Below are 15440 nucleotides of genomic sequence, written 5' to 3' on the forward strand. Positions count from 1 at the left end.
AGTTATGAAAACATACAAAACATAAAAGGACTAACTCATTTCCAGGATTAAATAATAGAAAAATATAAAATGAATATGTTTTAGCACTGTGTATAATTTCATGAATCACTGTTAGTTTGTGAACTGTATGTCCTTAATAGTTTTTAATGAATTGTGCTATATTCATTGAAAATTTTCTCAAGTTTGGTAACTTAGATTCTTGAAGTAATAGATTCTAATAGTTAAACAGTAGTATTGATAAATGAATTTTGCTTGCAATTTTTATATTTGTCTATTCCATTCTTTATATTTGTGAGAATTTTGGTTCTTTTACATCCTTTTGATCACAAGTTTTGATTTTGATAAGTCATCTTAAAAATCATCTTTCATACTTGCTCTGAATAATCTTATATTAGCATGCAAATTTTAATTACTCTGTATTTGTCAATAGGTTGACATGAATTTCATGAGGAAAATTCCTACTGGAGCTGAGGCATCCAATGTTCTGGTGGGAGAAGTAGACTTTTTGGAAAGACCTATAATTGCATTTGTGAGACTGGCTCCTGCCGTCCTCCTCTCAGGGTTAACCGAGGTCCCTGTTCCTACAAGGTAAAAATTAGTTCCAATTAGTATTCCCTCTGTGTTCAAACCTAAAAAAAATTATCCACTGAATGAACAAACATCTCGCTTTATGTAATAAAAGCTCTTTTTAATTGTTAACATTCAGTCATTGTGCCAAAATGCTTTGAGTATTAGAGCATATGTTATCTTTATTTATGAAACTGAAAAATAAAGTAAAATAAACATCATTCTCTTAAAACAATTTTGCATTTGTACTTTTATAAGAAGTTGGTATTTTAGGAGCTTTAGTTTTAAAAAGCTAGTGTTTACTTACTTACGATAGAACTCTGGCCTTGCTCATGTTGGTGTCCACTCTGCCCAGGTTACCTTCTAGCCCTGTCGCTCACGTTAGGCACATTCTCTAATATAATGTGCATGCACTGAAAAGAGAGAATGGTGTTAAATCCTTTCTCTTTCGCTTAGTATGTATATATTAGGGTCAAGCCTGATTTAAATTTTCTAAACTTCATTTGTAAAACGAGGTTGTCATAAGGTTGATAAAATGTGATAATTTCTTTGACTTAGGCAAAATACTTTGTTCTGACCTGGTGAAAATTTTCAGTTCAGGATACATTATAAGTAAAAACGAGGCTGGGGGTAATAGCCATTAAAGATAATTAGCAAGTTGTGTCAGGAAAAGTAATCCGTTTATTAGCCAAAAGGACAGTCCTGAAGTTCATTAGCACTAGAAGCTTAATTATGAATTAAGTGTATTTTTTACTATTTTTATAAGTGAATATGAAGAATTGATAGAGCTTGATGGAAATACACTTTTGCTTTCATTAATGATGCAATGTTGACATATATAAGAAAAATAATTCAGTTATTTAGTCCCCAGAGTAAGAAGAGCTTTGATTAAATTTGGGGTTATAATAACAATTCTTTTTCCTCTCAAAGGGATTGACTAAAAGTCCCTATTTGCAGTAGAGCTTATATCTAAAACTGCAGTTTGAATGAATTACTGCACTTTTTTGTGTGTTTATGCTTAACTATTTAATTTTACTTACTACTTTACTTTTTGGGGAGGGAGGTCATTTCAGGCCTGATTGATTTATTTATTTCTCTAATACAAAGGGTTCTAGAAGATTGGGAGCTTTTTAATGAAAAATGCTCCACACTTTCTTCATTACTTTTTGACCCTAGGGAAGATGTGAAGTGATAACTTGATAGGAAGTTAATTAGGAATGCCTTTCTTAGTTCTGTGGTATCTTTTAATTTGAGTAGAGTTGCCTTTGTTTTATTTATTTATTTATTTATTTATTTATTTATTTTGGTGGGACAGGTGTTTGAACTGAGGGCTTGTGTGCTTGCTAGGCAGGTGTTCTGCCACTTGAGACACTTCACCAGCCCTGAATTGCCATTGTTTTAATGATTCTTTTGGGGGATTGCAAAAGAGGTCTGCTTTTTGTTTCTATATGTTCTTTTTTTTCTGGGGTTTGAACTCAGGGCCTTGTGCTTGTACTCAGGCACTCTGCCATTTGTGCCATTCCAGCAGCTGAATGTTGTTTCTCTATTTACATTTGAATCACGTTTTCAGAAATGATTACCTAGACATGTGTGTATATTTTAAAATCTGTATATTTTAATCTTTCCTTAGGTTTTTGTTTCTGTTATTGGGTCCAGCTGGCAAGGCACCACAGTACCATGAAATTGGGAGATCCATAGCAACTCTGATGACAGATGAGGTAATTGAAATATACTAAAATCCTGTTCAGGTAGACAATGATGATGAAATTAAATTGTAGTCCAGCTTCCTTTCATAAAGAAGCTTAAAAAAAGTGTTCTCTATTTCTATACTATTGTATTTCATATCTAAATGTTTGCCTTAGTCACTGTCTCTGGACCCATTTCTAACTACTCAGGATTAAAAAGATGGTTCTTTGAGTTTTTTTACACACATTTGAAATTATTGACCACCTAGAAATTTTGAACTTCTTTCCTATCTTAGATTTCAGAATGTTGCTTCTTTTGGTTTTCCATAGAACTTTCGATATTTCTTCATCAATTTCTCTTTCACATTTTGGGACCTCATCTTGGACCATGGTCTATATAATGATCAGGACTTTTGTTTCTCTTTGAGAGACATTTCTTTTAGATTCATGGGCTACCAGAAATCCCATATATCTGAACCTGACCTCATTTCTTTGTCTTGTCTAAACTAGTCAGTAAGCAGGTGTTGTTGATTTTACCTCTTCAGTGTGTTTTGCATTTAGTCTCTCATTCTTTCTATCTATACTGACATTTCTGTGGATTCTTACTTTTTCTGTTGATTCATGTGGCTTTCATAATTTTCACAGTTTTTCCCTTTGTACTTGCCAATAACATGAATATTTGGTTGTATCATTTTCTTGCTCCAAAAACATCAATAACTTCCTTTTTTTTTTTTTTTTTTTTTTTTGTACTAGGGTTTGAACTCAGGGCTTCATACTTGCTAGGCAGGTGCTCTCCCACTTGTGCCACTCTGCCTGCCATTTTTTGTTGGTTATTGTTGAGATCTGAACCTCGATCCTTCTGGTCTATGTTTCCTAAGAAGCTAGAATTATAGGCATGAGCTACTGACACCTGCCTACTTTTAAAGTTTTAATTTGAACTCTACCATGGTCAGCAGAGGTCCTAGCTGAGCTAACCTCTGCATATTGCCCAAAGCTTTCATGATACCACTCCTTGCTATTCCTCCCCACTTTGCTCTGTTCCTTAGATGTGTTATACTCATTTCTACCTCTGTACATTTACAGTTGCTAGTCCTTCTGCCAGAGTACTTTCTCCCATCCTTACTATACCCTTTACATGGTTTTATCCCTCATTTTGTTTAGATTCTTCCTATAGTACTTCCTGCTCCCTCCCTCCCCACCTTGTCCCCCCCTCCCCCTCCCCTCTTCCCCTCTTTTTCCCCAGGCATTCTGCTCCTGGAGCCATGCCCCCTAGTATTGCCTCCTCTTAAGAGACCTTCCTTGGCTACCTGTTCTTCCCCATCAGCTTCCCTTTCTGTACCTTGCTTTATTTACTAGAGCATTTATCCTTACCTGAAGTTACATTTACTTCCTTGTGTAACTTTTTAACCATCTTTCCCCTTGAGCACAGGATCTTTCCGTACTTGTCTCCATTGCTTTATCCACAGTGCTTAGAATGAGTCTAGCTAACAGTAGGTAACCAGTAAGCATTTGTCCTTAAATAAGTGGTTTAAGTACATTGCCTACATATCTATGATTATTCCCTTAGGATAAATAACATTTAAATGTCATAGACATAGAATGACATACCATACAGTATTTTATTCAGTAATGAATTACCCAGTATTTTCTTGTGAAAAAGTTATTTAAACTTTTCATTCTTTACACATCACTAAATTGTCTTTTGTATTTATTATTTTGGGCAGTGGATATTGGAGATTAAACTTCGGGTACTTTACCACTTATGCCATACCTCCAGGCTTGTTTCGTTACTTATACTAATATTGGGTTACTTTTTAGAGTTGTTACTCAGGGTTAGGCAAATACCTGTCTTAGGTAAGTGTTGAGATAATAGTGAACTTACATATCTAAGTTGAAATGATTATATATAGAATTTTCTTTCAATTTTAAAATTCTTATACTCAGTATGTTTTTTTCTTTAGATTTTTCATGATGTAGCTTATAAAGCAAAAGACAGAAATGACCTCTTATCTGGAATTGATGAATTTTTAGATCAAGTAACTGTCCTTCCTCCGGGAGAGTGGGATCCTTCCATACGCATTGAGCCACCAAAAAGCGTTCCTTCTCAGGTAAGAATCTAGAGCTATCCTTCTGTGATTTTTTTTGTTTTGTTTTGTTCTAAATTAAAACATCATATTCAAAAGTTTAAGTATTTTAACCAAAAAGTAAATCCATTTAAAGAAGTACACTTAGAGAACTTGTACCTGCACCTTATCCCTTTTAACTTTATTTTTGTTTTTAACAGTGCTGGGATTGAACCTAGGGCCTCACACTTGCTAGACAGGTGCTCTACTGCTTAAGTCACATCACTAGTCTCTTCCAAACCCACCTCCTGTGGGTGAACATTTGTTGTGATTTTTTATTCTTCTAGTTTTTATTCTGCACCTGTAAATGTGAGTGCTAATAGTCCATGCCTACTATTTTATTTGTGTTATTATTTGTAAGTAGATTGGTCTGTGAATTTTTTGTGCCATCTTCATGTGTTGGTGTCGTCATTGCACTTGTTTTATAAAAACAAATGTGTATTGATTCATACACGTTTCTGAGCAGTTTAAATAGTATGGAATTACTTGTTTTTGAAAAGCTCCTTGGTGAAATTTTTTGAACTTGCATCTTTTGTCAGTGATAGACTTAATCACTTGCTGCTTTCTTCTATGGAAATTGGTTTCTCATTTTTTCCCCTGGGGCCAGTTTATTTCTTCCTGGTACATTATCCATTTCATCCAGAGTTTTCATTTTCTTGAGAAGAGTTGCGCCTCTGTTAGTGTGTGTATTCGTATTTTTCCTTGGTTGTGAAGTTATTTTCTTATTGTATTTTATGTTGTTTAGTTAACAAGCTAATTACCTATCATGGTTTTGAAACAGAGCACTTAAGTTACATCCCTAGCCCAGAGCACCTTTTCAAATTCATTTCAAATTTACATATAAAAAATATGGTGTTTTTCTTTGTTCTGCTTTTAGCTATTTTACTTCATTCCTTCCATTTTCTTTCAGTAAAGATTTGTTTTCTCTCACATTTCCTGGGTGATTGATATTTTCCTTTTAAATTTTTCTTAATATAGATGCGTATGTATGTATGTATGTATGTATTTAGAGAAAGCATATCACTGTATAGCCTAGGCTAGCCTCAAACTCTCAATCCTCCTGCCTCTGCCTCTTGAGTGCTGGGATTATAGGAATGTATCACTATTCCCTACCTAATAGTTACCTTTTTTTTTCCAGCTATATCCCATAGATTATACTAAGTCACGTGTTCTATTATTTTTGTTTTCTAGAAATTCTATGATTTTATTTTCTCTTTATTCTTTGATCTAAGATGTAAGCCAGTTTTAATTTTGACATTTTCAAACAGTAATCCTGTATTTACAGATGAGTCTAACTATTTTGTAAACCAGGTCATATAAGTCTGTACTTCCAGAGCCTTTGACTTCAGGGTACCGCATGGAATGTCCTCTTTTGTCTCTAGTTCTGCCTCCTTTCCCTACCTCTTTCCCCTTACATGTGCATGTGTGTTTCCTTTAGCCCCTTAAGGTAGCACAAGAAAAGCCTGTTCCTTTGTCTACATGTGAAGGGTAGAAACAGCTCTGTTCTACTTTATAAAGGGAAATATTTTAGTAAAAGAAAAATTGCATTTAAAAAAATTACTGTGTTATTCAGTAGTTAACATGAACAATATTTAAAAAATTTTGGTGAGAAATAAGCTTTTTGAAGGATGTTTATGATCATACCTGTTGCAGAATAGTAACTTGAAATAGTATGTATGAATGTGTTTTATAGTATATTTAAATATATGCAAAACATTAATCATAAATTTAAAACATGAATAAAAACAGATGTTAGATTCTATTCTAATGTGCAGTTTATTGTAAAAGGAAGTTCACACTAGGAAGCCTTTTTTTTCTAGGAGCACTGATGAGATATCTAAGCCAAATGAGATCTGATAGTCCCTCTAATCAAAGATACTGTTACAGTTTTTTTAAAAATAGAATTCTGAAAATATGTTTTCTGAAATTCAGGAAAAGAGAAAGATCCCTGTGTTTCCTAATGGATCTGTCCCCACATCTTGTGAGACTGCAAAGGAGGCTGGTCATCATGCTGGACCTGAGCTACAGAGGACTGGACGGTGGGTACAAATGCTGATACTCTTTGAGACTAGGGTTTGATTGGATGAAACTGCACTGACATTCTTTTTCTTTCCAAGTATTTGGAAGCTAGTTTTATGCAATATTTCTTTCATGCTTTTAAAAATGTGCGTTAATATATGAGGAATGACATTAAGGAACATTTGTATGCATTTAAAAATAATAACTGTACCAAACTTCAGTTAAAATGAAATTAATGTACCATATGCTCAGAAATTTGAGTTATATAGTATGTAGGTTAATTTCTGTTGGCTGTACAGAATGTTCTTAAGCCAAGTTAAGGGAAAAAAGAGGAATTATGAATGATTTTGGTGTGTTGTACATAGATTTAAAACTTTTAAATGGACATTATATTATGTGACACCCTAAGATTAGATGGATAAGCATGGTAAACTTTCATTAATAATCTATGGAATCATTGTTAGAAAATTAAAATTTAATTTTTTAGTATAAGGAATACAAATATTGCCAAGAACAAGATGTTAAAGTATGCTTAAAATATTTTGTAGAAGTAAGTACATGTTACAGTGCTATTGATACCCTAGTGTATACTGGTGGTCAGTGTGCAACTAAAAGATAGTGAATCTCAAATTTAAATCTTTGTTTATAAAACCAGGATATCATGTACAGACACACCTTTAGGGATTTTGATGACGTGCCTTAAAGGGTACTATACATGAGAAAAATAAATAACTGGCATACTGAATATAAACTTTAGAGATGCTTAAATCCACAGTGAATTAATTGGCTCATGAAATGTATTAGTCTGTGAAATCTAGTAGAGAATAAGACTCCATCCCTGTGAACCCAGTGCTAGTCTCCTACTAGATAGTATTTTTCTTCAAACTTCAAGCAGATAGGGTTAGTCCCTGAGAAGCACCAAGTTAGTTGCTTATTGGACTCACAGTCACAGATGCTTAAAGAGAACCTCTTTAAGCCATCTTTGTGAAGTCATCAATTATTGATTTGATGATAGAGATTCATTTTCTAAATTATCATTGGTATCTTTTTTTATTTTGAGAGAAAGCTGATTCCTCTTGTTGTCAGATTGTTTGTATAGTAAGTTCTACTTGTTCAGTGTATGTTTAGGATTTATTTCAGTATTACCTTAAAAAAAAAAAAAAAGAATGCTAAAGCTGAAACATCCAAAGCATTTAATTTGTCTATTTTCTTGCATTTAGTATTTGAATGACTACCTGTTTTATTAGTTATAAAGCTCTTTTGAATTATCAGTTCAGTCACCAGTATTTGCTTTGTTTAATGCTTCCTCTCCTCCAGTCAGTGTTTTGTGTTCTAGACACTGGAGATAACAGCAGTGAATAAGAAAAAGTTTTTGCTTCTCACAAGAACTTATCTTTTATTGGGACACTTTCAAGTTAGTTTTATTTAAAAGTACAATGTCTAAAACAAGTTAAAATGGTATGGCATTGATGTTTTAACATAAGTATAGATGTTTAATACACTCAGTAAATCTCTTAATTTATTAATATACTGACTTAGTAAACTAAATGCCCTGAGATAGCTTTTAAGGGTTTTCTTTTTCCTAGACAGAAATGTTCATATAAAGAAGGCACTAATGTTCAAAATTACTAAAATGATCACTTAATTGTGCACCTAAAGCACAGCATACTGCATTCATAAGAAAGGACATTTGGATTTAATGATCTTCTTGGTATTTCTGACCATTGCCTTTTAAGATTTATGATATAGATAATCATTAATATAATTGTTTATGCACATTTTTATGAATGGCTGGTTAGATTTTGTTTATGGTACATTTCCTTACACATTGTCCAAAGGTACATTTACTCATATAAAATCATTTGCCTGCAGTCTTTCGAGTATATATTCCATAAAATAATATGTATGTCTCTTTTAACTTAATGAGATCGATCTTTTCCTCAGTCATCATTAGATTAGATTCAATGAGTGTATCTTCTATAATTTATACCATGATTTAAATTGGATTTTAATTTTTGTTGACAAACACTAGGCACCTGCAGTTTTATGTAGCCCATAGTTTTAGTTTGAACTAGCTAGAATCCTCTAGTGTACAGTTTGACGAGTTTCATCTCACCTATTTAGGCTTTTTGGTGGTTTGATACTTGACATCAAAAGGAAAGCACCTTTTTTCTTGAGTGACTTCAAGGATGCATTAAGCCTGCAGTGCCTGGCCTCGATTCTTTTCCTATACTGTGCCTGTATGTCTCCTGTAATCACTTTTGGAGGGCTGCTTGGAGAAGCTACAGAAGGCAGCATAGTGAGTACAAAGATTGGTAGTGGCCAGGCTCTTAGCTCTTCAGAGGCAAGTGTCTGTATGCATTTGTCTCACTATTCATACTTTTATTTGAAGAGTCTATCCACAGCATGATTAACCTGTCCCAAAGCAGACTTCCCCCAAAGGTAATTGCTGTGGAAAACATGGGGGAGCCATTTGAACAGGAGAAGATGCACAGTTGAGGTAAAATAAATACATAAATAGAAAGTTTATCCCCCCTTGCTGGATGGAATGGTTTTGAGTAAAACACTTACATTGTGTTCTGGGGGTGGGTGTATTGTGGGGGAGACTGACCAAACTGATTTGGGGGTGGGAGTCATGGGTGGGGGAACTTACTGATGGGTCTCCTTCATCCTGTAAGATATAAATAGGATTAGAGTCATGATTAATATTATTTCATCAGCCCTGGCTGGTAGGCCGAGACCAGACTATTTGGAAGAATAGAACATAATTGTAGAGGTGATGGATTTTTGAAGTGACGTTTACTTCCATTTCGCTGTTATTAAATCTGTGTGAAAGTAGCCAGAGCTTTTATTTGGAAAACGTAATTGAACGTTATCCCCATCCTTTGATGTAGCTATTAAAGTTCTTATGTTTTTCTGTACTTGGTAATACCATATTAGGAGCTGTTGTGCTTTGTAAAATCTTGAAAGGCATTATAAATGAGATGCTTTATAATTCTCAAGTTCTCAAGTATATTTTACTCAATATTTACTCTTAAGGGAAAATTTGTAATTCTGTAAATACAGGTTTAAAAATAGCTAGAGCTAAGTAATGATAATTGTTCAATTAAGGTATTTTCATGATTTGGACATGAGATAAGCTTTTATACTGAAATTTTCTTCCAACTCTCAATAATTTTTGATCATTTAGATTCTTTTCATCTTATTCTCTAATTATTGTATCAAATATATATATTTTTAGTAAGCTGCTTTTTATACTGTCCAAAATAGTACATGTAACTCTGCTGGTCCCTGTGGAATGTGTTCTGTTTCTGTCATGAACATGCTGCTGCTTTGCTCATGGGCTGTCACTTTCTGCCTGCTGGTATCCTCCTGCTGTTTGATACCCTGTGCATGTGACAGGGGGCTGCACTAGAGGAGGATGGAGAAGTGTTAGAGGAGCACGGATCCTACCCCTAAGTGACAGACATGCAGTACTGTATACAGTTCTGCCAGTGTGTGCTGGGTCACATGATTCCGATGAGGGAGAGCTGTGGGAAGTAAAGTAATAGAAACAGAGAAAGCAGGAGTATTATGGAGGAAGATTACATGACAATGTTGTGTGTGCTTCCAGTTGCTTTGTTAGAACTTGAAGAAACAGACATTAGCAGGAGGTTCAGTTTCAAACTTTTTAGAGTGTATAAAGATTGGGGATCATTCATAATTACCAGTGAAGGTTGAAACTGAGAATAGATGAGGGATGGGGAGAAAAGGGGAAAATGGAAAATTACCTAGAAGTATGGAATATGGGAGGGATGGGATGGAGGAGGATAATGACCCAGCACAGGTACTGTTAACTCTTGAAGCTGAATGAAGGTATTCATGATAACAAAATTAGGGCTTTTGGGGAGGAGAAACCAGCAAGGCATGTTTAATAACTTAGTGCAGCAGTAGAGAAGTACTATAGAGAGCTGTTACAACATGTGTGAGAGAAGGAAATTAGGGTTTCTGATGTAACTTGGAAACTCCTCAGATGTGGAGTAAGGCAGGAAAGGCAGTGTAATAGGGCCATGATTTCCTTAGGGGAAGACAGGTTTCAGTTTAAAAATTAGAGAAAGGTACTTCTGGGTAAGGGGAAGTTTTGCCTCTGTAAATGTGGCAGTAGGGGATAGGGAGAGGTGGGAAAGGCAGTTTCATGTTTGGTTTTTCAACTAAAGTTTGTGGGAGGGTAACCATAGTTTCATGCCCATCTGCCCCTGTTAAAATGTTTTATTTTGTTATCTCTATCTTTTCTGCTCAGTGTTTTACTTTTTTTCTATGGATATAATTTTTTTCCTTTAACTTAGCTTTGCCTAAATTCATTTTTTAAAATGAATATTCTAGTAGAACTAAGGATTTTATGATGGCTTACCAGTATTTTCTAGTGCAAACTTATTTTCCATGGGCAAGAAAACATTTATTACATACAACTATCAAATGCATTGCTAATATGGATGCTTTCCCATGTTGCCAAAAGATAAATTCATGTGTGGTTTTCATCTTGTTTTTATTCTAATACTTGAATTGTGCTTTTATTATCTACTGTTATTTCGGAAGATGTTGTTACAGTTGATATGAGAACTGCTATTGCTTGTTGAGTATGTCTCAGGGCCAGGCGCCATGCTTTGCTGGGTGTTCTCATGAAAACTGCTGAGTTACCATTCTGAAATGAAAAAGGTTCAGTAACAGCCATGGCTCAACACTTAGTAGTGCCCAGTCAGTCCCTTACTCAGCCATGTCTTTGCACTGCATCTAACTTTAGGAGTGCCGTTTCTTAAAGCTCCTTTTCCTTGACTTTGCCAGTTGTGTGCTTTTTCTTTCTGGGTAGTGCATTCTAGCTGTCCTTGATGTTTGTGAGTGGTAAACTACTTTTCCTATTCTTTCTGATCCCTCTCCTTTGACTAGTGGCCTAGGGTACCATCCAATAACCTAGTCAGTAAGGTTGTAATGCTGGTAGTGGCATCAGATTAGTGTATTAGCTTTGATTTAATATGTCTCTTGAGTTTTTTAAATGATAAGATACTTATTTATGGTTACTATGAATTTTTATGAAGGTTTTTCATTTATTTTATGTTAAGTATTTCATTTTTTATATCAATTGATAAAGCCTGTTCTGTTAAATTAATTACTTTAAAATAGCCGAAAGTTGTTTTTTTAGAAATAAGTTTGAGAAAGAGGTTTATATGTTAATTTATTAAGTATTTGAAAAATTCTTTTCTGTAGCTCCATATTATTTAATGTGTTTTAGTTTTTAAGTGAACTATTTCAGAAAAGTATTTATAATAATACATACTTTTTTACATGCCACAGACACAAAAATACAATATCTGTAGATAAAGGTGAGCCCCTGTGTGTGTCTTCCATTTACATTTGCTTCTTGTGTCTCATAGTATTGAGCTTTGAATTAATGATAACTGAAAAATGTCCAAAAAGAAAAACTTTACGTATTTAGGATGTGTTTTTCCATATGTAGAATTTAAGGATCGATGTCGTGCTTGCTTTATTAACTACTTCAATAGTGTTTTTATTTTCCAAACATCTCACGTGTATTATAGTAGGTTAGAAATATGTTTATGATATGTTGCTTCAGTTCATTTGTTCTTTCCCTAAACAGAGTGCGATAGAATCTCTTTTTGGAGCATCATTAACTGGGATTGCCTATTCATTGTTTGCTGGGCAACCTCTAACAATACTGGGGAGCACAGGTCCAGTTCTAGTGTTTGAAAAAATTTTATTTAAATTCTGCAGGTAAGTAACAGTTCTGTACTCAACTACATATATTTGTATAAATGTGCAGTTATATGCTATATTGCTTGTTAACTTAAGCTAATTAGATATATGGTATACGTATATATGGTAGCTTAAATGGATCTCATCAGTATTTGTATTTCAGTATTTTGGTGCTCACTGTGTGATCAACTCTGTGCAAGGCCCTTACTCAGTAATTCAGACATGAGGAATATAAGATTGCCCACCAGTGAAAGTCAGTGTATTTGAGTATTTATGAGCAAATCACTTGAGAAGCATTAAATATCCTTTGTGCTAGGAAACTTTAACCAGTAAGGTGTTTAACTGGACTGTTGTTTAGGTGATGTTAGTCTTACACAGGAAGTTCTAGGAAGAGATGGCTCTCAAAGGACTTAACCAGTTAGTCCTGTGTAACAGATGTGGGATGAAAGCAGTCAGATAAACTGTTGGTTTCCCCTTGCTAAGTTGATCATGATGTGGAAGTGAAGACAATTTATTGCAGGTCATGCACGTCGAATTCAACATGGCCAGTAAAATTCCCTTTGTGACAAATGTAGTTCAGTATTTTAATTTGAAACAGCTTTGGTGCTTTTGAATATTTGATCTGTCATTCTCTAGTTCTGATTGTGTACTCACTAAAGAAGATGACATTGATTCTAATCTGGCATGCTACATACTTAAGAAATGATGTGACGTATAGAGAATGACCATAAAGAACATAGAGAAGTCGAGAGAATGACCTGACTGTAGAGAATGAAAGGGCTGAAATACAGACTAATAAATTCCTACTTGAAATTTAAAATAAAAAGTCACTTACCTACAGTGATAACAGTGGAAGAGGAGGTAGTAATGATGATAGCAAGATATTGGAGCTGTGAGTGTTTTTGCCATATTGACCTTCAAAGGGAGTCAGATACAGTTGTTCTTTTATCTGTAATTTATACTATGTAGCTGATTTTTAAAGTGAGGCTAGATGATTCTGAAATATTTATTGCTGAGCAGATTTCACTGTAAGTCTTTTATGTAAGTATAATCAGTTTTCAGTTGAAGTAGAAAAACACAGAGCTTTAGTCATTGTTTTCTCATTCTATAATTCACTGTTTTTTAGGAATCATATATTTTTATGTTCTTATTGCTTGGTACAAAAAGCGTTAGGTAAAAATAGTATTCACATGTATGTATTGACCTTGTCCACACTTTTTTTCAACAGAGACTATTCCCTTTCCTATCTATCTTTAAGAACCAGTATTGGTCTGTGGACTTCTTTCTTGTGCATTGTTTTGGTTGCAACAGATGCCAGCAGCCTTGTTTGTTATATTACTCGATTTACAGAAGAGGCTTTTGCAGCTCTCATCTGCATCATATTCATCTATGAAGCTTTGGAGAAGCTCTTTCATTTAGGAAAAGTATATGCATTTAATATGCACAGTAACCTAGATGAGCTGACCAGCTACTCGTAAGTGCTTCTGTTTCTCCCAAATACTAAATAGTTTTGCCAAATACCCGGAGTCTAAGAAAATGTTTTGCTTTTTTTTTTTTCCAATATGATACTCACTGTCTCTAGTTAAAACTACCAATCCACCCTGAAATGTTTGCTTCAGGTGAAATCTTAAGCATTCAGTGGACATAAATACAGTTGACCAGATTTGTTCACTTTTGTTCACTGAAGTAACTTAGTCATGTATATGTGTGTTTTTTGGCACCAGAGTTTGAATTCAGGTCCTCATACTTGATAGGCAGTTTGCCTGGGACTGGCTTCAAACCACAATCCTCCTGAACTCTGCCTCCTGAGTAGCTGAGATTATAGGTGTGAGCCGCTGGTGTCTGGCATGTGTGTGTATTTTAGTCTTCTGCTTGAGTTAGATTGGCCAATTTAAATTTGATAGACACCTAACCTACCAAATATTTTCTTGTATTCTTCAACCAAATTTTAGGTGTATGCTGGGATGTAAGATACATGCTTTTATATTTATATATTCCTCACATGTTATGAATTTTTCCTCCTTGTGTAGGGGCCACTCTCATTTATTCTGCATAGTTCCAACTGTAGCATCTATGATGCTGAAGCATGAATGTAATTAATATTTTTAAGGCTTATTAATACTTGTCTTTTAAAGTAGAATTTTAGTATATTTCATATTCTACTCACTGAACTGTTTTTTATGATAAGAAAAGAATGAAATGAAAATGATTTTAAACTCTTGAATGTATACATTGGGAAGTAATCACATATCTAAGAAGATGCCTGTATTTGCTTTCATTAGCAATCATATTTGGTATTAATGTGGTACTTATTTTGACTGATGTGGTCAACAAAAGGCTGCAACCTTTCTCCTAACCACCTAAACCCCAAATCCCTGTATTCTTCCTTTTCCTCCATACTTTATCCTATCTATTCACAACTTCCCCTCCCCCAGCAACTTCTTTTTCTTCCTTGCTCACATTTAACTTTGATGGGAAAAGAAAAGAGAGATGAGAACATTCCTCTAAGACATTGACATAGAGGAAAATAGTAGAAACAGACACTTTGATGTTAAATCTCTTATGTGTTGTCTTTTGTAGTTTCATATGCATTGCTTTATATGCTTTGCTGTTTGTAATGTTATTTTTTGTGTTCTCTGTTTCACTGTCCTTTATTCTTTGGACCTTTATGAAGCATGGCTTTTATTGTTAGTGCCAGCCAGGTAGAACAATGTTTTCTTTTGTTTAACCTAGTCATTGCATGTGAACAGCATTTATTCACCTATCTTTCTGGGAATATCCACAGGCATTGTGTTCACAGTGTTCCCTAATTCATATCATAGTGTTACTTAATACCATTGCCTCTTTGGTGTCTGAAGAAACTGAAGCTGTTGGAGATTAAACTTCCCTTATCAAGTAGCTAACAAATAATAGAGCCAGGTAGACTCAGTCCAGCTTACCTTTTCTCAAACAGTTCACAATGTAATTGGGAGTATTCGTGTTTGCATTTCATGTTTTTTTATTTACATTCGCTTGTGTGTGTTTTTTAGGCAGTTGAAGTAGTTCTAGATGTGAACTGAAGACTCTTGTCATCTTATGAATCTCCTAGTCCTGTCCTGATGAGAACTATTTTATTTTTCTCTTGAAGAATGAATCTTAAGGACTGGGGTATAGATCAGTGATAGAGCACTTGCCTGGCCTGTGTGAGGCCCTGGGTTTGATTGCAATCATGGGGCAGAGGTGAGGGGGAGATAAATGTATAGTAGTAAAAATTTTTTTTCTTTTCTCTTTTGTTGTACTGAGATTTGACCTCAGGGCC

General features: G+C 34.5%; 1 protein-coding gene across 13 annotated transcripts in view; it reads left to right on the plus strand.

Annotated features, from left to right (window-relative positions):
- The window catches only part of Slc4a7 (solute carrier family 4 member 7), a 92213-nt gene that overhangs the window by 50155 nt on the left and 26618 nt on the right, over positions 1-15440 (plus strand). For 12 of the 13 annotated variants that reach the window (XM_074043765.1, XM_020185742.2, XM_074043767.1 and 9 more), the window contains 7 exons: positions 431-588; positions 2198-2285; positions 4214-4360; positions 6308-6414; positions 8519-8693; positions 12027-12160; positions 13371-13616. In XM_074043765.1, the coding sequence (XP_073899866.1) occupies positions 431-588; positions 2198-2285; positions 4214-4360; positions 6308-6414; positions 8519-8693; positions 12027-12160; positions 13371-13616 (1055 nt within the window). Of the gene's footprint in view, positions 1-430; positions 589-2197; positions 2286-4213; positions 4361-6307; positions 6415-8518; positions 8694-12026; positions 12161-13370; positions 13617-15440 lie in introns of those variants that run through there. The other variant, XM_074043772.1, reaches the window with a different exon arrangement.

Source organism: Castor canadensis, chromosome 10 (assembly GCF_047511655.1).
Source record: "Castor canadensis chromosome 10, mCasCan1.hap1v2, whole genome shotgun sequence".
NCBI classification, from domain to species: domain Eukaryota; kingdom Metazoa; phylum Chordata; class Mammalia; order Rodentia; family Castoridae; genus Castor; species Castor canadensis.